At 41.8% G+C, this 27,128-nt stretch overlaps 1 protein-coding gene and 1 pseudogene across 1 annotated transcript in view; one reads left to right on the forward strand and one right to left on the reverse strand.

Annotated features, from left to right (window-relative positions):
* LOC145495181 (Golgi-specific brefeldin A-resistance guanine nucleotide exchange factor 1-like) overlaps positions 1-18,846 on the forward strand; it is a 110,613-nt gene extending 91,767 nt beyond the window's left edge. Inside the window, exons 17-34 of the mRNA XM_081474760.1 lie at positions 1,966-2,168; positions 2,918-3,041; positions 3,440-3,562; positions 4,189-4,271; positions 7,750-7,813; positions 8,185-8,357; positions 8,826-8,925; positions 9,450-9,626; positions 9,780-9,844; positions 11,567-11,678; positions 12,473-12,544; positions 12,818-12,933; positions 13,111-13,185; positions 13,869-15,054; positions 15,427-15,528; positions 16,047-16,160; positions 16,748-17,081; positions 17,423-18,846. Coding sequence (XP_081330886.1) covers positions 1,966-2,168; positions 2,918-3,041; positions 3,440-3,562; positions 4,189-4,271; positions 7,750-7,813; positions 8,185-8,357; positions 8,826-8,925; positions 9,450-9,626; positions 9,780-9,844; positions 11,567-11,678; positions 12,473-12,544; positions 12,818-12,933; positions 13,111-13,185; positions 13,869-15,054; positions 15,427-15,528; positions 16,047-16,160; positions 16,748-17,081; positions 17,423-17,865 — 3,666 coding nt within the window. The 3' untranslated portion in view covers positions 17,866-18,846. The remainder of the gene's footprint in view (positions 1-1,965; positions 2,169-2,917; positions 3,042-3,439; positions 3,563-4,188; positions 4,272-7,749; positions 7,814-8,184; positions 8,358-8,825; positions 8,926-9,449; positions 9,627-9,779; positions 9,845-11,566; positions 11,679-12,472; positions 12,545-12,817; positions 12,934-13,110; positions 13,186-13,868; positions 15,055-15,426; positions 15,529-16,046; positions 16,161-16,747; positions 17,082-17,422) is intronic.
* A 956-nt stretch (positions 18,847-19,802) lies between these two features.
* LOC145495711 (uncharacterized) lies at positions 19,803-26,324 on the reverse strand (annotated as a pseudogene).
* Positions 26,325-27,128: the final 804 nt, after the last annotated feature.

The raw sequence follows: 27,128 nt of genomic DNA on the forward strand, positions 1-27,128 counted from the left end.
ATTTGCACATTTGATTCAAATTATAAGGGTTATTAATAATCGTGCAAGTCATACATACATACAAACACGCATACATACATACATGCATACATTTTATTTTTGTTTTCAAATTAAAATTACAATTATAACATGCCAGCAGATAGCTGAGCTAATCTAGGAGGGTCATGTTTACACGAACTATTAATGTACAACCTTTACTTGGGCTACAGGGACTGCATTTTCACATATAAACACTTGATAAAGTTGCCTCAGAGGGAGGGTTGTCACGGTTATCCGGGACCATATAAATGGGGCCTTACAAACATTACTACCACTTTTTGGTGTGTTGCCTCAAAGAAGACCCCCACGATTTTTAAAGGGGAAGGTTCTTAAACAGGACCTTATCTCGGGCCTTCAATGGCGGATTCCTTCTGATGGCTTGGTTTTGAATTGATTCAATTACTTTTAAAGAGGAATAGAACTTAAAAATCTTCCTCGAATTCCATGGAGACATCAGGTTTCATGTAATCAAGTTTTTACTGGGCGTTTTAAAAGCACCTACCATGAAAAAGAATGATGACCCCAAAGTACCAATATATGTACTGTATCTTACTGAAAACAACAATCTTCAAAGAGAGATCTAGGAATGTGTATAGGCGTACGAGCTGGGGGGGGGGGGGGGGGCGAAGGGGGCTGCAGGCCCTCCAGTCACGGAAATAATTCAGGCAAAACTCTAATGATTCGGACAACGACACTTGAGAGAAAGCATTACAAAATAATGCTATTGGCGTGATTTTCAAAACTCGTAAAAAATGTTTCTCCTTTTTCTGAGTCTCTGTGTGATTAGACGCCCGACCGCGAGTCTGTAGGCCGTCAAGTTACTTGAGGTTTTTTGTTAACTACAAGTCGTTTAAATGTATATCGTGGAAATCCACGATAAAGATATTTCCTTTCCCAATTTTCTATCAACAAAACAAGGACACGAATCAAAGCGAATGAAGACCAAGACTTTTGTTTCTGTGGAAACCCTGAAAAGAGCCGTTTGGAATGTCTTAACCGTGGGGTGTTCCTTTCTTTCTTTCTTTCTTGAATTTTTCTTTGGAGGTGTTACCCTAGTACGTCCATGTTGTTTACCATCATATTGACGTGGCTTCTGAATTCATGAAAGGCTTGATGGACTAGCAATGCCTCATGTTCTTCTTTGTACGTCTCGATATAGGATAGCTTCTGTAACGGTCGTCCAAACGGTGCATCTTGAAACACAAATCTCTCTGTTGCTGATCAGCCGTCCTCTGAACGAAGAACTTTTCTCTTAATAAGTTTTAGACTCTACTCGATTGAGACTATTCGTAGAGGTCATTGAATATGCAAGCTTTCAATATAACTCTCTTTGTGAGCGTTTTCGTTTTTCACGCAATTTGAGTGCGTTTGCATCCCGATTTCAACACTCACGCATTAGGGCTTTGCTTAATTTTTTCGGGCAAGAAGGCCCCCCCACCTCCCGAGTCCGAAGGTGCCCGTACGCCTATGGGAATGTGGGATACTGACCTTCAACATGCATGCGATCCAGCTTGTCTCTTCTGCCAATACACGTGAGCCAAGAGCAACAAAAGCTCTGGTGACAGCGACTTTCGGAACTAAATGGCTTCTGTTTTACAAATAGAGAAAAATCGAGAGTAATCGAAGCGCCATTTTCTCGCTTTGTGAAACGAACTGCGAAGCGCAGTTTAGACGGGATCTGACGTCATTTTTTCGGTGGATGATGCATATACGAAAATTTCAGGAGTCGTCTGCCCCGCTCCTGGAAACAAACCCATGACCTTCCCGCACTGGTCAGGTGTTGTAGTCACTGAGCTATTCATGGAAAGCTTTGTTGTGTTTTGGTTCATGACATGTTACTCTCGCAATGGACCTAGCGTCAGATCTGTAGCACTATTCCTTACTACTTATTGCAAAATAAGTTAAGTAAGTCGTAGTTTTTGTTAGATTCTTCAAGCAGGCACTGAACAGTTCAACACCAAGCCCAAGAAAGGAATTGAATTTCTCCAAGAACATGGACTGCTTTGCTCTCCCCTTAATCCAGAAGAAATGGCCAAGTTTCTACGTGAAAACCCTCGCCTTGACAAGAAGACTATTGGTGACTATATTGGTGACAAAAAGAACAGCAGGATTCTAGAGGCCTTTGTTCGGTAAAATGATTTTCTTTTTTAGTCTACCAGTTACACTACATTCAGACATGGAGGATTTCCATAGGGAAAATTAATTTGTTCATTTCAAAAGAAAAACGTATAGTTTCAGCCCTATTTTACATGCAGAATTGATCGTGGACCTCTAAATAAACCATTGTCAGTTACGTTACTGTCAGATAATTTCCCAAAATGTTATGCAATTTGCCAGTGAGTTTTGTGAAAGAATTATGATTGTTTATTGTCCAACTGCAGCGAATACCGTCCAAATATCGCACGAAACGAGTACAAGTATACAGCGATATTGTACAGTTATTTGTATTTGTTATCTGTTTGCCGGACAGGTCAGCGCGCGTACGCAAAACTGTCATACTCTCCCTCTTTCGCTGATAGAATTATTGACTACAACAGTTGGATAATAAATCTCTTATTAGATTTGATATGTAGTATCGCTGTATATTTTTACTCGTTTTTATTTTGACTCGCCTTACGGGCTCGTCAAAATACGGCACAACTCGTAAAAATGTACAGCGATACTAGATATCAAAACATCTAATTAGATATATTTACTCAATACAACTACGTGACAACTGTTGCTGGGGCCTTTCGGACGAAAATTGTCACATTAAGACAGAGAAAAAAACTTTCCAAGTTCACTATTGAATGAGCGAGCCTGTGTTGCTGGAGTACAGTTCATTTCATTTGTTCAGTGTGACGTGTACCCAAAGTAAGCAGGTTTATGTTGTTCTTAGGTCTTTCCATTTCCATGACTTGAGAGTGGATGAAGCTCTGCGTTCTTTCCTGGAAAGCTACCGTCTTCCTGGTGAAAGCCCTGTCATTGAACACATCATGGAGTTCTTTTCTAAACAGTTTTATGTGAGTAGACCTACCTTCACATGTGTAATGACACACATTCAGTGCTGAATCTTATTTACCTGTATGACCAGTTGTTGTAAGACAATTGATGATTTTTTTTTCATTTACAAATATGATAATGTTCGTTGTGAGAATTCCTCTTTAAACTCTGTCAAAGGTTGTAAGGCGTCTGTTCATGTGGGTTTCTGTCGTAATGTTGTCTTTGGAATTTTTTACACAAAATACAGTTGAACCCTGCTACCTCGAAGTTCTAGGGAAACGAAAAATAGTTCGAGATGACGGGGGTACGTTCGAGATATAATGAAGTTTAACCACCTAAATTCATGAAGAGACAGAACGAGAGCTGCTACATTGTGTCTATTCTGCCATTTATATGCTGGAGTACAAATTATTTTCAGGAAAGTAATCCAGAACCATATGCCAACAAGGATGCTGTATTTACGCTGTGTTATGCTGTTATTATGTTGAACGTGGATCAACACAATTCCAACATCAAACAGCAGAAGCCGATGACATGTGAGGTACAGTCAGCAGTCATTATATGATCACTATTGTGTTGTCGTGAGTTACAGTGGAAGCAGACCGCAATGGGAGAACCAATCAAATTTAGGATTTCCAAAAGAAGACATTGAGTGTCTCCTAAGTGTAATACGTTTTTTTATATATATTTAAGCAGCAGAGTGCTTTTTTCGTGTTGACATGGCCTCATCTAAACACGAGGCGGGGTGGGAGAATTCAAGGCAGCTATGCAAACCCGAGACGCAGTCGGGGGAGCGCTTAATTTTCGAGAATTCTAAAATAATTCGACACAACCGTGTTTACATACTTTCATCTAACATACCTATCGACCAATGGGATTGCGCGTACTATCTTAAATATTTTATAAAAGGCAAGGATGACCCATGAAGCCGTATTTACTGGTAGGATATGAAGTAAAACACCTCTGCATCAGTAAGTTTTACATTAAAAGTCATTGTGACACATAGCGACGATATGTATGCCATTTTTTGGAAGCTGAAGAATCTATTCTGCAAAACAAACAAACAGGCTTATGGCAAAAAGGTTGTCGTTGCATAACAAATAGCAATATGCAAAATGCCCGATAAGTTAAAGAAAATCACGTAATCTGCTTGTCATTTTAATGCAGGATTTTAAGAGAAACCTGAGAAGAACAAATGGTAACGGTGATTTTAAAGCAAGCATGCTGGAAGAAGTCTATCATGCAATCAGGTATCACTGCAGTACACTGTTGTAATCACCCCAGTCCGTAGGGTCTTTCGAGGGTCAAATACTTCCCCATAACTCGAGGGAAATAAATTAGATAGCTAACTTGTTAGCACAGTGGACTTGGCGACTGCTTTTAGACTCCTTGAACTGTCTTCTGTAACAGGGTTCTGGACTCTGGATTTTTCTCCAGCTAAAGTTGATTCAGTTAGATTAAATTATTAGATTAAATTGGTGATAACATATTGACACATCAGAGACCAATCGTAATACAGAATTACCATCACTGGCCCAGGTTGTTCGAAAGGTGGATAACGCTATCCACAGTATAAATCACTGTCCAGCGGATAGCATGGTTTGTTTTGTTAACGTTTATCCACTGGAAAGCGATTTATCTGGTGGATTAAATTGGTGATAACATATTGACACATCAGAGACCAATCGTAATACAGAATTACCATCACTGGCCCAGGTTGTTCGAAAGGTGGATAACGCTATCCACAGGATAAATCACTGTCCAGCGGATAGCATGGTTTGTTTTGTTAACGTTTATCCACTGGAAAGCGATTTATCTGGTGGATAGTGTTATCCTCCCTTTGAACAACTGGGACCTGCTCTATAACTACCATCCAAGAGCAAAACAGCCTTCATACTCATCCCAAATCTCCCTTAAGACTAAAGATGGCGGCTTTACACTCTACCACAATACCTTGCCAACCTAACACAGCCCATTAAGCACAGGGAAAGTCATATTTTGGCAATATTTGTATTGACGAAATTGTGTATGCTACATTTGAATACTTTAGAGCTTTTTGTATGTTTTTATGAGCGTTGTTAAGGTTTTCCTGCTCTAAGAATTGGGTAAATGTACAAGTCGCTTCCTTTCTCCTTACGGAGGATTACGCAAGACGCAAATAACCCTTAACAAACGGGTCAATTTTATGATGTGTTGAACCTGGTATGATACATTAACTACTTCACAAAAAGATTCCATGTTGCCTTGCGTCTGTTCAGTAATAGATCACAGATGACGTCAAAATGTTGCAAGATCAAAAAAGTAACACACGAGGCGATAGCCTCAACACTGATGTTCTTTAATACCACATTTTGACATCTTCTGTGATCTATCACTGAACAGACGTACGGCAACATGAAATCTATTTGTTTTATATAATAAAGAAAAAAGCTACTACATATAAAGCTTTTTTATTTCAGAATCTTTCACCCTAATTCGAAAGTCGGCCTTTGCCACGAAGAAAAGCCATTTGACCTAATCTATTGTCTATGCAAAATGAACTAATCTCATTGGTTGCTATGCGCAGCAAAGAATTGTGATTGGTCCAGGAAAATCACGCCACTGTCAAACTTGACTCGAATTAACAAATTGACGTCAGTTTTTCATGCGTCTGTCCTGTTATTGATCATGAATTTCATCATAACATTGTCAAAGTAGCTGTGGATCCACGAGGCGATAGACGTGTGGATCCGCACACTACTTTGACAATGTTATGACGAAATTCATTGTCAATAACAGGACAAATGCATGAAAAACTGACGTCAATTTGATTTTTACGATAACAAATTGTCAAATTGTCCGCTCTCGCTCGTTGACGCGTCGCATAAATTATACATTTATGTGCCTGTCTGCTTGTTGACGATGAAAAGTAGCCAATGAGCGCGCGAGAATTTTATAGTTATCGTAAACAAATCGCTTCTCGTGGAATGAAAACTTACAGTGAAAGCAGAATTGAACTGCGAAATCTACAAATCTTGAAGAAAATGCTAGAAAAGTCAAGTCGGTTTTTGTCATTATAGCAGCCTTGTGAGCCGAAAAGCTTGGATGTTGCGTTGAATATTGAAGGAGTTGAAAAAATACGCTCGGAAAACTTGCGGTTGCGGTCAACACTGGAGGCCATTCGATTCGAGTTTTAAATGAAACGACCGGTAGTGACGGTGGAAATTTGCGTCCTCTGTGGTTGGTGATTCTCAAATCAGTTTGATATAGTGTCGGAGACATCCTATAGCTGCGATACAGTTGGCTGTGAGCTCTACTGGACTGGAACATTCGCGTCGGAAAGCAAGGTTATGTGTTTATTTTAACTGATTTTATGAAGTGATGTTTTCATGTTTCCTTAATTATTTCGAAACTGAGAAAAGTTGAATTGTTTAAATAAATTAGTCATGTAACAATTTTATTAACTGGGTTTGTTAAATTCGAGACAAAGCGATGGTTTCTTACCTTAAAGTAATTTCAAGACCAATTTTGTTTGGTTTAGTCTCGCTCGACTGCCGACTGAGACTGCTCGAGTGTTTTTCGGAGTCATTTTCTAAAAAAGAAACGGCTTTTTCTGTCTTCTTCCTTCTGGTACCTGTTCAATGCCTCGACAAGACTTTTTTTGGACTTTATCTTTCGCCCAGTCACGTAAAATATTGTCTAAATTCTCAAAACTTTCCGCTCTTTTAAAACACAGAGGTGAAAACTTCGAAATGAAGACGTCAATCGTGCGTCTGTCCTCTAATAGATCATAGGCGAGAACCAATCAAAATGCGAGAATAACTTGGACTTTATCTTTCGCCCAGTCACGTAAAATATTGTCTAAATTCTCAAAACTTTCCGCTCTTTTAAAACACAGAGGTGAAAACTTTGAAATGAAGACGTCAATCGTGCGTCTGTCCTCTAATAGATCATAGGCGAGAACCAATCAAAATGCGAGAATAACTTGGGTTATAATACATCAAATATTTTCGCTTGCGCGCGATTGGTCTAAACGCATCACGTGACTGAATATTCCCCAGCTAAAACTGGGGAATATCCGAGGATATTCCCTAATTTTCAATACAGTGGAACCCCGTTAATACGGACACCAAAGGGACATGATAAAGTGTCCGCATTATCCGGGTGTCCGTATTAAGCAGGCTAATTTAAGAGAAAATATATGAACTTTTTAGTTGTCGGGACAAAGAAAACTGTCCGTTAGAAGCAGGTGTCCGTATTAAGCGGGTGTCCGTAGAGTGGAGTTTCACTGTACTGCGCATGTTGCGAAAAATATTTGAAGGATAATAAACACAAAAGCCTCAATTGGCGCAAAAATATGCTTGGATATTTGTCCTTGCACAGTATCTGTTCCTTAAAGCTCACAGACTGTTCGCTTCTTGGAACAGATAATGTTCGCGAACAAATATCCGAGCAAACTTTCGCGCCAAATGGAGGCTATTATTTATTTATTATATAAACCAGTATAACATTTTCAATACAAGGGCGTCCTTGTATAAAGGTTGCGATATCAAGTCCCCTTAAATTTGGTCATGAACCAAAATGGTGACTCTAAATAGCAGCGTCTTTAGTATTTCAAGGAAGTATGGACATGCTTTGCGTCTTGGATGAGCTGCATTTTTATCCGGTATATACAACACGTCCAGAGTTAGATTTGATCATCTACATTAAGTTCTTTCTTTTGCTACCTGTCTTGTTTACTGTCAACAGAAATGAGGAGATTGTAATGCCTTCTGAAAGAAGTGGAAAAATAAAAGAAAATTATGAATGGAAGGTGAGAATGGATTGAATGATTACAGTTTTGCGGTAGAACTATTATTTTGAAGCACGATATCCTGTCTCAGCGAGTTGCAAAGTTGCCACCAAAACTTTTCAAGTCTACTAGGACCCAATGAACATTTCTAGAGCAGTGGTTTGCTTTCAGCAGAAACTTCTTGCGGGAGTACGCTTCAGACTATTAGCTGAGATGGATTTCTGGACACTGTATGCGTTGTTTTACTTTAAACCGTGCATTTGAATCAGCAACACTGAAAAACAAATGAGTTTTGCCAGGTTAGCTGTACTGTTAATTTCTTATTAATTGTCGTCATTTCTACTTTGTTGCCTTTCTAAATGTCCATTTGAACATGTGATGATATCAAACAGGTTTTGTTGAGACGTAGCAGCACTCCAGAGGGGAAATACATCCATGGCTTGGGTAGTAGCTTTGATCAAGACTTGTTTTTAATCATTTGGGGTCCTGCAGTGGCTGCTCTGTCATATGTGTATGATAACGGACTGGAAAAAAGTGTTGCACAGAAAGCTATTTTGGGATTCAGGTAAAAAAATCTGTTTAACTTAATGTATTTATTACGTATAATTGTTTTGACAGTTTCCTTTTTCGTGAGGCAACTATATTTCTTTATTGTATTTTTTACCGCCGATGTGTGTATTCTGAGTTTGATGAACGGTCTAATTCAGGAAAATCCGAAAGAAAGTCATATAAACGATGAAAAACACATTGTGGGGCTTTTATAATTCAAAGCTAAAAGGCGAGATTTAGCAGAGATGATTGTAAAATACTATTTCATCATTGCTTCCTTGATAAGTTGGAGAGAAATGGATGCAAAAGGGAATGCAAGACCAACTTTCAAAATACAACACTAACCCGTGCAACGCGATAAATGATCGTCCTATGGTGCCACTTTAATGTTATATTTCAAGCCTGTTTTAACTTCAAGAGTTCAAGTGTTGTGTCGTGGGCATAAATGACTGAGCTTGAGTGTTAGATTCTTGTTTTGTTTCAGAAAATGCGCCCTCATATCAGCCCATTACAGCTTGTCAGATGTGTTTGATAACCTGGTTATTTCACTGTGTAAATTTACCACATTACTTATCCCACCCGAGGTGAGTTGCATTGCTGCAATCAGTAACTATATTTTGCGACTTCATGTGTTGTTAAAATATCTGTTATTTCGAGTGAGGTCTTTACCTTCGTAATTTTCACTTTTCGTACGTTATTAAAAGGTACTTAAGTTAAGTTCTTATAACTTGCCTGATCGACAATAGAGGATTTTTGGATTTGCTCTGCAAGCTGTAAAAGTATCAGTACTGACCTGTGACTTGTTGTGCCAAATTATCCCAATCAGTTGAATTTGTATTAGATTTCTGATTACTTGTTATTCTCTTCTGAGCTGGTTACTACGATATGCTTAAAACACTTCTTGGCTTTTATAACGTGAAATTTCTTATTGCCATCGGTATGTCCATGTCTTAGGTTTAACCAGACACTTTCAAACCCAAGCTGGATGTTGATCTATGCTAATCAGTCCTTGATCAATCGCTGAATCGTATTCTCACGATGTTAAAATTGTGTTATTTTACGCATAAGGACTTACTTTTCAATCAAAAATTGATGATTTCGTCCTCAGAGTGGGGAAAGTCTACCAGTGTCGTTTGGTAGAAATCTGAAATCTCAGCAATCAGCAAGAACACTGTTTGCTTTGGCTCATCGTCACGGTGATATTCTCCGTGAAGGCTGGAAGAACATCATGGATTGTATGTTACAACTGTTCAAGGCAAAGATGCTGCCCAAATCTATGGTGGAGGTATTTGAAAGTTACCGCCTTTGTGTTATTATCTTTCTATTTTAGTACTTGTTGTCAAGTTTAAATGAGTTAGCATTGTTGTGTACAATTCCGGGACAAAAAAGTCGAATGAATGTCGGATCGAGCACACTTTTGACTGTTTTGTCGTTTCAGGCTGAGGACTTCGTGGAGGCCAGCGGGAGAATAAGTCTTTTGCCAGAAGAGCTGCCATTTGCAAGGTTTGTGTTCTATACCAGCCATTTGCAGACTGCTTATGTTTTGAATCATTTTTCCGTAACGGGTATCTTTTCCTGCACGCTTTACGTTCAAGGCTATTCTACTTTACTTTTTTTGTGATAACTGACGGAAACAATTTTTACATTCTCATTTGTCGATGAAAGTATGAGCCACTCAACTTGGAAAATGGATCGTCTGTAAACAGTGGCAATTGTGATGCCGCTGAATTCAGTTTTTAATCCGTAAGTTAAAGTTAAAGCTTACTGGCATTGTCAAGAAATAGTGCAAAACGCAACGGTAAGAGAATGCACAAGGAGATGTGACACCGTTGAAAACATTCATGAAGGTATCGGTGATCCTTGTCCCAGACAATTACAAAGAAAGTACCGCTTCTTATCCGATCACCAAGTAATTCTTATTTTCTTCCCTATTTTTTTTTTCTTTCTACATTTTCCCAGCCGATAGATGTGATTTTTTCTTTCTTTGTTACCTTTTGAGAGATCTTAGAAATCAAAATCCGTTTCCAGCGTAGAGTCCTAATACCACAGGGACAGCACCGCATCTCGTGTTTGGCGGGGTTCCTACTTGGCTGGGTGACCAAATACGAATACCCCGTGTTGTAACAACTTCTTTTTTTTCTTTTTTTTCTTTTTTTCTTTTTCTCTTTTTCTCTTTTTTTTTTTTTTCTTCCCTTTCCGAGGCGATATCAGTGACTGCAGAACTGCCAGCCTTGTGTGATGTTATTTTCTCTATTTATTCATATCATTTCACCATGTCCATATTTATGTGTATTTATTTACAAAGAGTAGCGAAACGCGTCGTTCGAATTCTCCTCAATTCTCTTGTCCGTTTTTAATCACGGCTTGAATCATTCGAAAAGTTATACGGCTCATCAATTTTTTGATTTTCAATATCTTCTTTTTCGGCAATCAAATACAGTTAAACCTGTATTAAGCGGACACCTTCGGGAAATGAGCTGTTTATACAATTAGCTTCTACATATAAAAGCGTTCGGGCGAAAATCTATTCAATGTAGATCATTTCTGCGGTAAGATAGGGAGTATTTTCGTCAAAAATGCAAAGAAAAATGAGAAAAATTGCGAATAAAAATTAAAATTAATCATTCCGTAAGGAAATCATTTCGCCTTCAGATGGGATAGAACTTGAACTTCGCGACGACTGCAAAAGCTTTATACATTGGTTAGCGGATTCGATCACAAAAAGTTTACAGGAATCGAAAGACGGAGGGAAGGTAGGATGGAGTGAAACTCGCATCCATACCTATGACTTGGATTTTCCAAGTTAAAAACGACGTAACTTGTAACCCAACGCAGGGTAACTTTCGGATAACTTAAGAGATTGTCTTGTCTTCCTCAATGAACTGTCAAGTGGAATAGAAACTCGTCGCCTTCCAGCAGTGAAGTGATTTTACTTGCAGTCAGCGGCCCCCACGTTCGATTTCACACTGATGATGGATTTCGATGTTATCCTAAAAACCCAAGTCGACCACCTTTTTTCATGGTTGTCACTGTTAAAGAGCAGAGAAACCACCTCTCAAGAAGTGCAAACGAACTTTCGATGCCAGACCACTCGCCTTAAACGTGTTTCATAAGAGTTTTGAACATGCCTACTGCGCAACAAGCCAATAACAGCCTGTAAAGTCGTTCATCATATTATAGACTGGCCGCACTTTTTCTGGCTCAAACTGTTATTACTATTCACAGGCCGGAAACCTCCATATTTTCGTGGTGGTTTGCAAACCCTGAACCTGCGAGCTACAGAGGCCAGTCTACAGAGGATAAAGAGGCACAGAAACAAGCTCATAACTGCATTAGAGTGAGTTGTTTGACGGGGCACTATAGTTTTGATTCTTCTTTGTTGTTGTTGTTGATAACATTTGAAGAGTTAAAGTCGATGTGTAGCCTTTGCTTAGACTCCAGTTAAGTTTCCCTTTACTCTGCTTTGCTGCCATTACAATTTCTCCAACCCTGTTTGGTGGAAAATGGGAAAAGGAGTGTCCTTGTAGATGAACGTGTTTTTTAAATCACAGGGCCGTAGCCAGAAACAAATTATGACTGAGGCAGTGTCCAAGAAATGAGTTGTGACTGAGGCAATGTTCATGGTTTAATTCTCTTCCTGGGAATTTGGGGTGTTTTTGATGACTATAAACAACAAAAACGAAACAAATGACTGAGGCAAGTGCCTCGGTTTGCCTGTTACTAGCTACGGCCCTGAATCAGGTGTTTGTAATACACTTCAGGAGTTGGCTAGGAATTGTCTTCAGACACGATACAGAAAATATCAAGGTAGTTGCTTACTGACGGAGTAAAGTTGCACTCTGTCTCTCGTGGTGCTCGGAAGCATTTTCTCCTTCCTTCAATCAATGTATCGCTTTGTTTCAGTGAAATCCAGAGTCTTTCTTCGGACTCTCATATCCTAACCTCTCCCACGGGCTAACGGAGTTTGACGCGATCTAGGACGGTTCTAGAACTTCGACCCCCATTGCTAAAATCCGCTGTGTGATTAATCAAACTCAAAAGTGAATTACAGTATTATTGGTAAAAATCTCCGAAGCGGACTGCTGCTAATTAGAAAATAAATCGTGTTTATTTTGACTCCTGTGTCCTTAGGATTGCCATCCAGAGCTCCTTATCACAGAGAGCAAGTTTTTGAGACCGGAGTCGTTGAATGAACTTATGAAGGTGATGTACTTGTTCGTGCACAAGACCGAAATGAAACTTTGTTGTCCTCTATGTTTCACTATAATGCTTATGATGGCCGGGATATTGCTACAACTTGTTTGGAGCTTGGTCATGTCAACTAACAAGTCGATGTCTCTGATAAGTTCTCTTATCGAGTGCTTTGACTTGATGTAACTAACATCATATTTACATTAGAGAAAATCCACTAGGTGCTTTAGTATAGAGTTCAGTCCGTTTGTTGTAACAGGTGATTTGTTGTGTTTATTGATTTAGGTGCTGATTTACAATTCCAGTTTTGATAATCATGAATCAATGTCCGCTCAGACATGTGATGAAGAGGCCGCGGTATTCTTCCTTGAGCTCCTAATAAGAGTTGTTTTGCAAAACCGGTAATGTACAATTTTACTCTTTAACAGCCAACAGATTTGTGCCACTTTAATTAATCTTCGGTTTTCGAATGGTCAAGACAGATAACGTCTGGCTGGGTTCGAGTCAGACGTGTTTTATAATACTGAGAGATGACAGTGTCGTTAACAAGGGACACAATGTTTTTATTTGGTTTTCAGGGATCGTGTTTCAGCATTATGGGGCACGGTAAGGGACCATCTTTCCAACATTCTTGTGAACGCATCTCAACACAGGTAAGAACTTCATAACAACTGGTGGCTGTACTTTTCAGTCTCCTGATTATTTCAGATTTGTTAGTTTAAACATATAACAAGATAGCATACCTGAATATTCTATTAGTGACCGGGGCGCTTAATAAATTTTGGTAGTAAGTTAAAGGAAAGCAGTTATTGGAGACAGTGAACTTACTTGCAAGCAGCGCCCATTTAGGTTTATATATTTTTACCTTGCATCTCCGAACTACAAATTGTGAACTTGGCTTAAACGGCTGTTTATAGAATTATCTTATCTATCGAAAGTACCAGTGTTAGAAGGTTGAAGCAGTAGTTGAAGCATATTTTAAAGTTCACTCCTCTGAATAAGGAGCCGTTTATTGGAATGGGGGTGTTTATTGGGTTTAATTGAGGGGCGTTTTTTGGAAGGGTAACGCTTGATCGAATTACTGCCTGTTCGCCTGACAGTGCTACGTTGTTCAACAAATGTTTAGTCTCGTGGAATGCTCAATCCAGTATTCAAAAACGGGTTTTAATCATATTTGGGCTTCATAGGTTTGTTTTGAAGAGGGCTGATCGTTGAATCTAGAGTTTTGGGTTACTTTGAGAAAAACGCTGATACGACTTGTGAAACTGGTATTAAACCTACCTACTGTATTGGAAGCTAATGTATAAAATCTTTTTAATTTGAATTTTTTTTGCAGTTCAATTGTAGAAAGGTCTGTTGTGGGCTTACTCCGGCTGGCGATTCGCCTTTTGCATAAAGAGGAAGTCTCCAGTCAAGTCCTTTTAACTCTACGAATCCTTCTCCTAATGAAGCAAAATGTTCTTCAAGCTTGTGGCAGGCAAATTTCATTCGGACTTCACGAACTTATTCGAACCAATGCCTCAAGCATAACATCCTCTAGAGACTGGGTCACAGTGTTTACGCTCTTAGAATGTGTTGGGGCTGCCGCCACGCCACCTACTGTCACTTCGGGTCCTGTTGCCATGGCATCAGTATCCAAGGATCCGGATAGTGATTCAATCGCGGGAGATTACGAATTTGCCGACGGAATTTCGAACTCGGAAAGCGATGTAAGCTCATTTGCGAGCATCGAGGCAGATTCGGCATTAAGCGGAAGCGTTTTAGGAGACACGTGGTTAGTGATTACGAAACAGGATTCGGAAAGTTCTCCTGCAAACCAGTATGAATTGACTGTAGGTGTTGAATTAAACAAACATGATAGTAAATCATTTGTCAAATCGTGCCAGACCTTGGCATTTTTAATCCGCGATAACGCTCACGTCACCAAGGAGAATTACCTGCAGTGTGTGCACGCCATTCGCGTGTTTTCAGAAGCCAGTCTGAATGGAGGTGCGGGATACCGGCAAGACGGCTGGCAATTTAAAGAAAACGGAGCTGATTACAAAGGCAGCTGGGGACGATCAAGCAAGAAGGCGTCATCGTCATCCTCGCGTTTGAAGAAAGTGAGCCCAACAGGCTTAAAGACGCGCAAATCTACTAAGTCAGCAACAAGCAGTCCAGCCACGAGCGAAGACGAAGCTGAAATTGTAGAGACTATTAACAATACTTACGATGCTATGTCTCTCCAACTCACCGAACTCATGTACACACTACACACTCATGCAAGCAGCATCTTTGAGAAAATCCCAGGTGATAGTAACCAATCACAGCAAAGTAGGCCTAGTGACGTAACAGCACATGATCAGAGCATGGACTTCCTGTGGACTAAATGCTGGTGTCCCTTGTTGCAAGGAATCGCGCGGCTCTGTTGTGACGTCCGCCGTGATGTAAGAATGTCTGCGCTCACTTATCTCCAGCGGGCATTACTTGTTCATGAGCTGCAAGATCTGACAGCAGTGGAGTGGGAAGCGTGCTTTAACAAGGTGAGTCGTAATGAGAGAAGAGTACTGTTACTAGGTAACAGCAAGAGGTTAGTAGACTGCACACTATAGTACTTTAGAGAGAGATACCTGTTGGATGTATATGGTGTGAGAGGTAATTGCGGTGGGCAATCGTATCTCCTGTCACGGAACACGGTCTTCAGTGGGAGGAAAGAAAAATGCGAAGCCTTTGTAAAAACGTTGTAGATGTCCTTATGTGAACGTGACTATGCATACGTGGAAGGTCGACTTGTAGCAACTCTGTTACACACTAGCCAGTCATTTGACTAAATACAAAATGAGTACTTTACATTGCCTGTGTGCCACGATGACCTTTATACACCCTGAATGAGTGATAAGTCCGTGTGTTTGTAGGTTTTGTTTCCCATGCTGTCTCAGCTGCTAGAAGTTAATAGCAACGGTGACCCAATGGGTGTGGAGGAAACACGCATGAGAGCTGCCACACTCCTGTGCAAGGTATCAAACATTTGGCGTATATTATTTTACTAGACAGAGACTACTTCATGTTATTGTAACATTTATTACCCATTCAAATCCTCTGAATTTCTCAAACATTCAAACTGCTATATATAGATAGATAGATAGACAGACAGACAGACAGACAGACAGATAGATAGAACCACTTTGTGTGTATTTTTTTGTCATAGCTGTTAATATAGTTTTTCACCTGGGATGGACCATTTGGGACGAACCTATTGTGACGAAAGTGACCCATCACATGTGCGACCCTCGTCTCTAATCATCCGAAAGTAGTGATATGTGGAACCCTGTGCGTGGCAGCCGAGAGGATGACCTTGAGAACGTTATAAAACTAACCGCTAAACATGAGCCAAAGTTAACTGTACCTCTAAGCTAACCGTCGGCTAACTTGATGCTTTACCTAACCCCGAAATACTGTCTAGACATGGGACGCTCGTTTCCAATCAATTTTAACGAAGTTAGTCATGGATACATCTGTTATTTTCATGTTCCAGGTATTTCTGCAGCATCTAACTCCTTTACTGTCACTGTCCACGTTCACTGCCCTCTGGCTTACAATCCTTGAATTCATGGATAAGTACATGCACGCAGATAAAAGCGATCTTTTGGTGAGTTCTTGGGATATTTCAATCAAACTTCAAAACTTAGAGGAAGACGTAACTCCTCTAGAGAAGTAGCATTCGTCCTAAGAAGGGTAAAGTAATCTTTTAAGGCAAAAAATGAGCACAAATAAAACTGCAACCTACAGCGTGTCAGGCCTTGTTGTTTACAGACTGTGTACAGGCTCCTCCGACGGGCGGTTGTACGCAGACAAGGTTGTTTATATTTTTGCTTTTTTTGTTGCATGGTAGTAAAATGTCGTGAAACTCATTAAAACAAAGAAAAGCATTACTGTGACGGCGTTTGGATATCTGATCTTAATTAGCATAGATTTTTACGAGTTTATTTCCCCTTTTTCTCCTTAGTTTTAGTTTCGATTGAGAACGTATATCAAACATTCAAGATGGTGTTTGACCACATTTTCAAACACCGAGAAGGGAGTACTTTTGATGAACTTCGAGGTTTATTTCATTTTGATAGGACTCCATCTGGTGTGCTGAGAGTACAGGGCGAGGTCCAGTAGCCTCCCCCTCCCCAGGCTACATTTCCCTCTCTGCTCTTAATTCTACTACATTATTAACCTTTACCTTCACAGTTTGAAGCCATTCCAGAATCCTTGAAGAACATGTTACTGGTGATGTCAACAGCTGGGATATTTGATGAAGAGGAATGTGCACTAACAGCTCATTCCCAGGGCGACAGCCGCAAGACACACAGCAGATCAGACTCCGAAGTACACAAGTACTCCGCCCTGTGGCAGGTCACGTGGGAGCGAATCGACTGCTTTTTACCCAATCTACGGCAAGAGCTTTTTACACCTCGTAGCCAATCTCCCCCTGCCAACACTCCTCCAGTCAAGGTGGAGCAAGAGAAGGTATTGACAGAACCATCTAATCCTGGTTCAGATTTGACGTGTCCTGTTGAGGAAGGTAAGAAACTGTTATTCTGTCAGTTAAATAAGAAAAACTTTCTTTGTTTGTGTGTTGTCAGTAATCTGAACTGGTCTCTAAGAAACGTGACGTATCCCTATTGTGTTATGCTGATGATTGCTTACCATTGCCTACGCTATCTATTTTGATTAGAGCGCAAGAATCCAAAACTGTATCCGCACTGTCTTCTACTAAGATTTGTCTGATATTGAGAAAATATATCTCAGCAGTTTAAAACTTGTCATTGTGTGAAGACGGCCAGATAGTTAGAATCTAAGAAGTGCTTCCAGACACGCTATAATGTTCAAGTCCCTCAAGTGATCAGTTCGTTTTCTTGTTAGTTGAGAAATTGAATAAGCCAGACAAGCCCGACAAGCCTAACCCTGGCCCAAGCTTGCCCTCAAAACAGGGAAGCACCAGCACTAGCAGCATCTCTTCCCCTCCTAGCGGGGGACAACAACAAGTCTGTGTGGTGCTCCAGCCACCGCTTCCATCTTTAGCAAACAGGAGCAGCTCCCCAACACATCTGGGCTCGTTGGCGGACAATGTACGTCCCAGCTCAGTACCTATCATCCTGGCTCCCAGTCCAGCCCTTTCAGCTCGGCCACTCTCCTCACCTCAGGGGTCTCGGTCCTCAACACCTACTGATCCAGGCCCCAAACAAATGGAAATGTCTGAGGAAGCTCCTGTGGGTGATAACCATGCTGAAACTTCCGATAGCGAGTCAGGGAAACCTGCTACAGCAGCACAAGAGAGGCCAAAAGCCTCCATTTATGACATTTAGAACGTTACCTATATTTTATTGGAAGTTATCAAATGAATTGGGTGCCTTATTTGGGCCTTTTACGCATATTGTAAGGGTAATTTAACAGTTCGCACTTGATCGGAATAAGAAAAATGCAATGTAATAAAGGGCCTCTAACAGTCTTTTTCACACAATACTTAGGCAGGTAATGAATTGTAACGTGACCGTCTGACGTGTTGCATCCTTTGGAAGTGATTTTAATGGATTTACTTCAGTTACCCGATCACAGGAAAGTAAGAGTAAGGTGGTATGTAATAATAGTCTGTGTGATTGATCAGGTTTGATGAAGGTGGCTTTTTCTTTTTCGCAGTAATCAATTTTCATGTCAAGGGCATAAGGCAACTGGAAAAAGGTGAATCTGGAAACGTATACAACAACATTCAATATTTAAAATAATAAAATTGTGTTTTGCTTCCATCGCAATAGACTAATCTAAGTTAAATTTTGTTTATTCTTCATCCAAACATTCGTGATAAATTGGCACATATTGGTTGAATTAAGGAGGCTCTTGATAGTTGGAAACGCTGGTGGCATTATGTCATCCATTCGTCAACATCAAATATAGAACAAGAGTGGTATACTATGTTGCCATTCTGTTAGCCCCTGAAACTCGTGACTGGGTACGTTCAACTGTGTCTACCAACTGTATTTGGCGATTGTTGCTCACGCAAACGTTTAGCGTTGAATCATGTTCATTTCTGTTACAAAGTAACTAGTTTCGAAAGAAACTGTTGTGCAGGGATAGTAGGCAAGTAATCACTTAATTGATTATGGTAAATAAACCACCGTGGCGAATTTGGAAAGCTGAGTTTTCGAGTGTTTACTTTTTGCTGATCCTCTGGGCCAACTCTGGAATCATCAGCGTCACAAATTCACCATAAATAATTTGCCGTGATTGTTTTTATTAGCCTGTCTCGTCTTCACTCTTTGCCTCCTCTATCATGTCATACGAATCAGCAACGATTAAGATAGATGTTGCAATTTGTTTCAATTTTGTTCAAATGTGAACCAAAAAGCACTGTAGGTTGTCTCGGTTGAAACGATAGAAATAGCTAACATGGCATGACCTACATCACTTTCAACGTCAATAGATATCGAGTACAAAACTACAAATGGAATAAAACTACGTGACCTTGAATGTGTGAAAATCGTTGTTTTGGCTATCCAGAGGCTTCACAGAACCTATCCCTTGCATTCGTGTTCATCAAATCCCCCGCGGCTTTTATTTTGTTCACGCCCTGGCTCGGTGATGTCGCAGAAAATATAACGTCTCGACGCATGCAAATATTTATGCTCACGTCCGTTGTCAGAATATTCCTCGCGCCGCGTAATATAATTCTGCTGCTAGATCGTTAACCCGCGATCAGGTTTACTTTATGAAAAATTTTCCCTTTCGCCTTCGCGTTCGCCTCCCAAATAGAACGCCTAATCGCAGGTTTATACTGCTAGGGCGGGAGCAAAATATTAAACTCATCGCCAATTGATGAGCTTGGGAAAGGTGCCTTAGGTATGGTGGAGCCGAGAAATGAACCTCGAGCAGAGCATGCAGGTATCTACGGCAACCCTGAGAGTGGTAACCACCTAAGAAACCTACGCCCAACAAGGGGCTTGGAAGGGCGAAGGGCCCCGCGAACAGGGGTGGGGTGGGGGCCTGGGACCTACGTCAACTGCCAATAATCTCCAAGCACCTTCCCCCAGCTCAGCTTGAAGACATACACAGGTAGCAAATCGAGAACAAAGCCAAGCTGCAACAATGAGAGCTGGGGGCGCAAATCTGCCTCGCCAAGTTGCAACAGTATGGCCCATGACCGCAAGGTACGGGTGCCTGCCATATCCAAAAGGCCAGGTTGCAAAGTCAGCCACGATTCCAGAGCAGGGAACGTGCGTCTGCATTCGTCTGTTGAATCCAATGAGCCAGGCTGTGAGGTCAGCAAGTGCGAGTACGACGGTGGAGGAGGCCCGCAGACTCCAAAAGGCCACGGAGTGTGGTTATTTCACACAATGCACGGGTATGCAAACGCCTGCCCTATCCAATAGACCAGGCTGTGTGATCGGCACTAGCCGAAAGCACGAAAATGCAAACGTCTGCCGTATCCAATAGGCCAGGCTGGGTGATTGAAGCAAATCTAAGGCACAGGTATACAAAGGCCTGCCATATCCAATAGGCCAGGCTGCAAGATCGGTACAAGCCTTAAGCACAGATAAGCAACTGCCTGTCGTATCCAATAGGCCGGGCTGCGTGAACGGCACAAGCCTGGAGCACAAGTATGCAAACAGCTGCCAAATCCAAAAGGCCAAACTGCGAAATCAGAACAAGTAGCAGGAACATGAAGCAGGCACCTGCCATATCCAATAGGCCAGGCTGCGAGATTGGCAGAAGCAGCAAGCATAGGCCCCGGAACACCTGTCATATCCAAGAGGCCAAGCCCCGCCAGACACTCTGTCGGGCATTCGGCAGCATTATTCCCCATAGCCAGTGAGCCGAGAACCGTGCTGTCAAACATACTCGATCCATCGTTCTAACAGCTGGTAGCTGGGGCTCTTGGGGTTGTGAACTGTAGAGCAAGACGACGCGAGAGAATAGCCAAGGCCTCAGATGGCATTCGAATGTAAAGTTGATAAGTATTGCTTGACCAACGACCCAAAGACTGGATAAGATGGTCCGGATTCCCATTACGAGCAGCCACGGTAGCAGCACCAGTACGAAAGCTGTGGCTAGGAAAGTTACCAGGAATCCCCGCCCTGGCCAACATCTGCCGTATCCAGCTGGTCAGCATAATGTGAGACAAAGGGCGGCCATCCTGGAACAGGAACAGGGGACTTCCAGAGTTCCCCTAATTGACAAATAGATTGGAGAGCACAGAGGGGATAGTTGCCCCTACCAATGTGGAAGAAACAGCCCTTACGAAGGGGGACTGTCTTGGACGCCTTTAAGAGGCCCTGCGCCTAAGAAACGACCGATGATTTCCGGCTAAAAAATAAAATCGGCCGATTTTTATCTCCCAAGTAGAGGTTACCGAATACTATTTAAAAATGAATTTCTTTTGTTTCAGTTTCGCTTTAAACCAAAAATATCGAGCCGCAAAGTTTTTCCGTCTGAAAGCAGCAAAATCAGGCCGAAAATAAGCCCCCGCAAAAAACTGTTTAGAAATTACTATCGCAACGCAAAATAATGAGAAAACTACACAGTGTTGAAGAAAAAGGCCTTTTAATGCAATATCATTCGATAAACATCAAAAAACTGCCGAAGCGATTAACAAATAAAGTTTCAAATATTGCATACTAAATTAGATGGAGCGTTGGAGCTGATTTTAAAATAATTATTTCTCAAAAGTTCAACGCTTTTGAAGGCAATCACAGTGATGAATGAGACATTGGAGGGATACAAATCACGTTTCTGGAAAAACATTTTTCGGCCAAAGTATATTGACCTTGTACAAAGCGTTCAAAGTTACCGTTTTTACCGTTATCCTGCTACTTCGGCGAAACGCTTCTCTTTTGCCAATACGGCCGTGGATAGCGTGGTAAACGCCACTTTAAACCTTGCTAGGCATTCAGAGACTATCCTGAGTAGAAGGATGTAGAATTGAAAGGGAAAGGAAGATGAAAAATACGCAGAAAAACAAAATAACTCGAAATTACCATCTGCTAACGAAAGTTGAATCTGGAAAATGTCGTCGCGTGACAGCGGCCAATGATGTCATTTGTCACGTAAAGGTCGCAAGAGCGTGGGAAAACGAGTCTGCAATGTCCTTTGGGCGGTCAGCGGCTAGAGATCCAGTCGTGACCCATAACTCAGATCACGCTGCGGCCAAAACGGTGTGGCGGTTGGGGAAGTTTTTCTTTTTGAGTGACCATCATTTGTGAAAAATAACATAACATTGTTCCACTAAACGTTTTCTGGCCGGGAAAAATTGTTTTCCTATTTGTGCATTCGTTTGGATTCCACCGCTATTGATACAAATGACGTCAATGGCCGCTGTCACGCGACGACATTTTCCAGATTCAACTTTCGTTAGCAGATGGTAATTTCGAGTTATTTTCTTTTTCTGTGTATCTTTCATCTTCCTTTCTCTTTTAATTCTACTTCCTTCTACTTAGGACGGTCTTTGAATGCCTAGCAAGGTTTAAAGTGGCGTATAACACGCTATCCACGGCCGTATTGGCAAAAGAGAAGTGTTTCGCCGAAGTAGCAGGATAACGGTAAAAACGGTAACTTTGAATGCTTTGTACAAGGTCAATATACTTTGGCCGAAAAATGTTTTTCCAGAAACGTGATTTGTATCCCTCCAATGTCTCATTCATCACTGTGATTGCCTTCAAAAGCGTTGAACTTTTGAGAAATAATTATTTTAAAATCAGCTCCAACGCTCCATCTAATTTAGTATGCAATATTTGAAACTTTATTTGTTAATCGCTTCGGCAGTTTTTTTATGTTTATCGAATGATATTGCATTAAAAGGCCTTTTTCTTCAACACTGTGTAGTTTTCTCATTATTTTGCGTTGCGATAGTAATTTCTAAACAGTTATTTGCGGGGGCTTATTTTCGGCCTGATTTTGCTGCTTTCAGGCGGAAAAACTTTGCGGCTCGATATTTTTGGTTTAAAGCGAAACTGAAACAAAAGAAATTCATTTTTAAATAGTATTCGGTAACCTCTACTTGGGAGATAAAAATCGGCCGATTTTATTTTTTAACCGGAAATCATCGGTCGTTTCTTAGGCGCAGGGCCTCTTAAGCATGATGGGTTGGTGTCAGAGTCAACAGCAATATCTTCTACATTCAGGTAAAGAGCATCGGAGAAGCTGGCCAGATTTAACTCCGCCGATCTCAAAAAGCCAAAATAAGCGAGATTTCAGGCAGCCCAGACCATGCCATGGTCAGGAATCAATAGATCTAATGACTTGAAAATGACCAATAAAATATCGTCTGTCATAGGCAACTGCTGCGAGTTGGCGGAACCTTGGGAACGTTTAATTCCCCTGACCACTAGCTGTGGACGAACACAATCAATAAGAGGGTCTGGGAAGCCCTGCTTAATATACAGGGAGCGAACCGCCGAAAGGTACACCTTGATAGACGAATGCTGTATGGACCCGGCCAAATTGGATACAAACAGACAAAATGTCCATTCATCAGTACGACATGGAGAGCCAGTGGGGTGCAGTCTGCCCGTTTGGGTGCAGAATTGGATGAACTTTTTCTGACCGGATGCATATGACTTGCGAGTGGTGGCTGAGAGCCCTGAACCAAGAACTGCTCGCACTGTCGCTCTCGGAGGGGTCGGTCAATTCCGCCAGAAGTTGGGACGGGATAGGTACTGGCAGCGCCTGAGCTTTGGAAGCAAGCCTCCTGAACTCCTGCCAATGAAAGCGGGACAGTGCACCAGCAATGTTATTGAGAATACCCGGAACGTGTAAGAAGGCAAAGGAAAAATTGAAACGAGCGGATGATGCGAGGAGCTGACGGTGCAAATGCATTAAACAGGGAATTTTCGATGTGCGTGAATTTAAGATATGCACCACAGCTTTACTGTCGGACCGAGAAAGGACATGACACCTGCACTAATAATGACCCCAAACGTGAGCAGCTATCACAGTTGGAAACAGCTCTTTATAGGCTATTGGTTGGGTTGCTTGAGAGGGAGCCCACGTTCCACTAAACCACCCCCCCCCCTCCCCCCACCCCTCAAGTAAGCACCAAAACTAAGAGAACCCACAGCATCTGATGTAACTTCCACATCTGAAGTGGCCGTCATTCCTGGAAACAGCTAAAAGCAAACCCATGCCACGAGGGCAAGAATTGCTGCCACCACTGAAGATCCCGCTGAAACTCAGCATTGAGGCGGATGGGAAGGTCACGTTTAAGGAAACAACGCAGAAGGTCGATCGTGCGCCAGAGGAACGTGCGACCTGGCCAGACAACCCCGGCAGCATGATGAAGAGGGCCACTCAAAGACTCCAGTTGATGTCTTGAACACTAGCGACGGCTACACCACGATCGTATCAGCTGCTGCAGAGCAAGAGGTTTGTCGGCGGGAAGACGTGCCACCTGAGCCACGGAATTCAACTCGATGCCTAGCGCCACGAGGCGGGACGAAGTACCTACACACTTGTCAGGGTGAATGTGGAGGCCTGATGATTTACGAACTGCCACAGAAGTTGCTAGATTGAAAGCACACTAGTTAGAGTTGGGAGGGTCAGCCGTAATAAAATCATCCAAGTAATGCAGGAGATCCAATACACCGTGGGGGTTGAGGAGGATCCATTCCACCATGTCTGCCACAGAATTGTAGATGTATGGGGAAGAACGAATCCCAAAGGGGAGAGCTAGGTCCGCCAAAAGTTGAAAGTTAATGACGGCAAGATTTGTTTAAGGGTGGACCAGCGGCCGGAGAACGTGAACGCCGTTTTTCGTCGAACTTACGATCGGCCCGGACGGAGCACGATAGCTCCCCGATGTTCTTCAGAGCATTTGCTACAACGAAGGTGGTAGCGACAAGACGCGTAGGGGACCGTACAACGCCGCTTGTTCCACGAAATACATGGGATCAGCGAGGACGGCGAGCCTGTTGGTTCCGAAGTGTCGATTGCGGCTGCTGTGCCGGGATCGCGAACTGCCGATCCGCCGGAGTGGAAACTGAACAACAAGGACTTTAATTCCGACCAGTCGGTCAGCCTGTAGCCGCGGCATTTTCTCGGAAGGCCTGATTGAACGCGAGCCAAACTCGACCACTAAATTAGCGATGGATGCGCAGGATCAGAAGCTTTTAGAGAGTGAGGTCTTTTCACCGATGCGGGAAATACGTGGTTATGACCAGAGCAAAGATAGTAAAAGCCTCTGTCCAACTTGTCACGTGCCCAATGCGCCGACGCTATATTTTCGGAGGTGTATTGAGTACAAGCCGGCCATCCAGGAGCAGTTGAGGTTCGGACTCCGAACGTATCAAATTAGCAGCCAAGAGATCCGACAAGTCCACATACTTGCCGGCGACGATTTGAGCCGCTAGGGACCTTAAGATACCAGGACGGGAAGGTCAGGACGGGAACGGGAGTGCATGCGGGAAACTTTCGCGGGTCCCGTCGTGTCGCCAAAGACAAAATGATTACGGGCCTCTTCATATTAGCCCAGTCAACCGGGCTGGCTCGGTTTCCGAGATCTCGCCTCGCCACTCTTTCCTTCATAAAAATTTCGATGTGTTCATATGAGAAGCCGGGTCTCGGGGTTTTTTTCCCATATGAACACTCCAGCCCGGGTAACTGGGACGAAACGATGTTATATGACAAACACTCATTCGAGCATAACAAAGAAACAAGCAGTTCTGAAGTCAGAACGAAAACAGTGTACTTCATGCATCAAAGTTCAATTATCGACCCCTGAATCAATGATGGAAGACCTTCCTTTTCTTCTGTGAATGAGGCTGAGACTTCTAATTGTCTTTGGAGAAGGAATTTAAAGGTGCAGCTAGTGTAATTCTGCGATGGATTACTTTTGAGTTGTGAAACTCCCTCGAGTGCACAATGCCCAGTGGATAGTTTTTCTCTTTTAAATACCGTTCAATGGCACTCTGCATGATTTTAAGGGATTCCAGCTCGTAAGTATCTCCGTTTCTTTTTGTGACCTCGGCGTAGAACTTAATACTCAAGACCTTGTCAAGTTCTTGGGGTGTCGTTTGTTTCAAGATATTTTCAAGATGGCGGGGCACCAGCTTCGGAAGACATTCGTTCACTGTTTTGTGGAGCGGAGCGTAGTTTGACTACGTATGTTTATTCACTGCGACAGAGTTGAGCTCTTGTATTGCTTCGTTTGAAACTACCGGAAACCTGGAAACATCTACCTTCTTGAGATGGCCCTGAATTTGTTGTGTGGTTCTCGTTTGTTTGTGTTTTGTTGGACGGATCTTGAGCAGATGCTGAAGAAAAATCGCCAGAATATTCCTCAAAATGGACACTGAATGTTGGAAACTTCCTGTAAAGTAGGTCTTCAGCCTAAAGGAGCTCATAATCGTCATACAGAAACTGTAATTAATTAAATTCGTCAAATGTTTTGAAAAACAACCACAACAACAATAGAGTTTTAGCGATAATAGTTGCAAAATTCGCCACACAATGGCTTTTTGTCTTTCATTTCCTGACATTTTATTGCTTACTTTAAACTAACCTTGAAATCTGATTGGTTGTTTTGTTTTACTATCCTATTCTCATTGGCTGAGAAAAAGATGCGATTTGGAGCAAAAATAGTGCGATTCGTGAATAAATCGCACTGCTGAAAGCCATTCAGATTGCAAGGATAACCAGTGATTCAAAATAGATTTAAAATCAAAAAATCTGATCTGATCGACCTGCTTCAAATGACTTTTTACCACCATAGCGTTTGAATATCCTGTCGCTGAAGGATCCAGACTTTGGGTGAACATTTCAATTTCCATCTGTAATTGTTACAAGCATTATAAGAAATAAAACAAACGCTACATCAAGTTCTGGGTAGAACAAAAAAAACCAACATCATCAGTTTATTTGCTTGATAGATGATTTCATGGCACTCATTCTTACAACATTTTATCGACTGTACTCACACTGATGTATTCTCAATGCATACAGTTTGTATTTCGTTTTGAACTTGCACAGTCGTGACAGCGTCTGAACAGTGACTGCAGAAACACTAGCGTGCAGAACAGTCGTAATTTTTTTGCGTATTTTAGGTGAACAGAGGCGAAAGCGAGGCGAGTGCTAAGCGCAAGTCGCGCGTGAGCAGAAGAGCGTAAAAAAATAACGTCTGAACGGCTGGTTTCTTTTGCAGGTTGCAGGTCGCAGGTAACAAGTCACAGGTCACTGGTCGCAATCAAAAAGCACTCAGTAAAACTCGCGATGTCAGAATTACCCGAGATTCCCAAGAGGTTTATCGATGTTTCCATGTAACAAACCTCAACTAAAAATGTTTTGCTGTACAATTTTAATGAAAAAATTTCTATATGTGGTATATGTACGAAATGGGTTGAAATGGTTGGTTCACAAATCACGCGTAAGTAAATGCATAATTCACAGATGAAAGGTTACAAAGAATTTATGTTTTCAACAGAAATGAGTCTTGGCTTTCTTTGGATCAATTTTTTTTTTATTTCAGTGCTACACCCGATTTCCCTTATGCGTTTTTTTTTTCCAGAAAAGAGCTGTTATAGTAACACTTGGGACGCACTTCTACGCATCTGTTTTATGACGTTTTGGCATATTTTTGGTGACCTGT

This window comes from Orbicella franksi, chromosome 8 (genome assembly GCF_964199315.1).
Source record: "Orbicella franksi chromosome 8, jaOrbFran1.1, whole genome shotgun sequence".
In the NCBI taxonomy this organism is placed as follows: domain Eukaryota; kingdom Metazoa; phylum Cnidaria; class Anthozoa; order Scleractinia; family Merulinidae; genus Orbicella; species Orbicella franksi.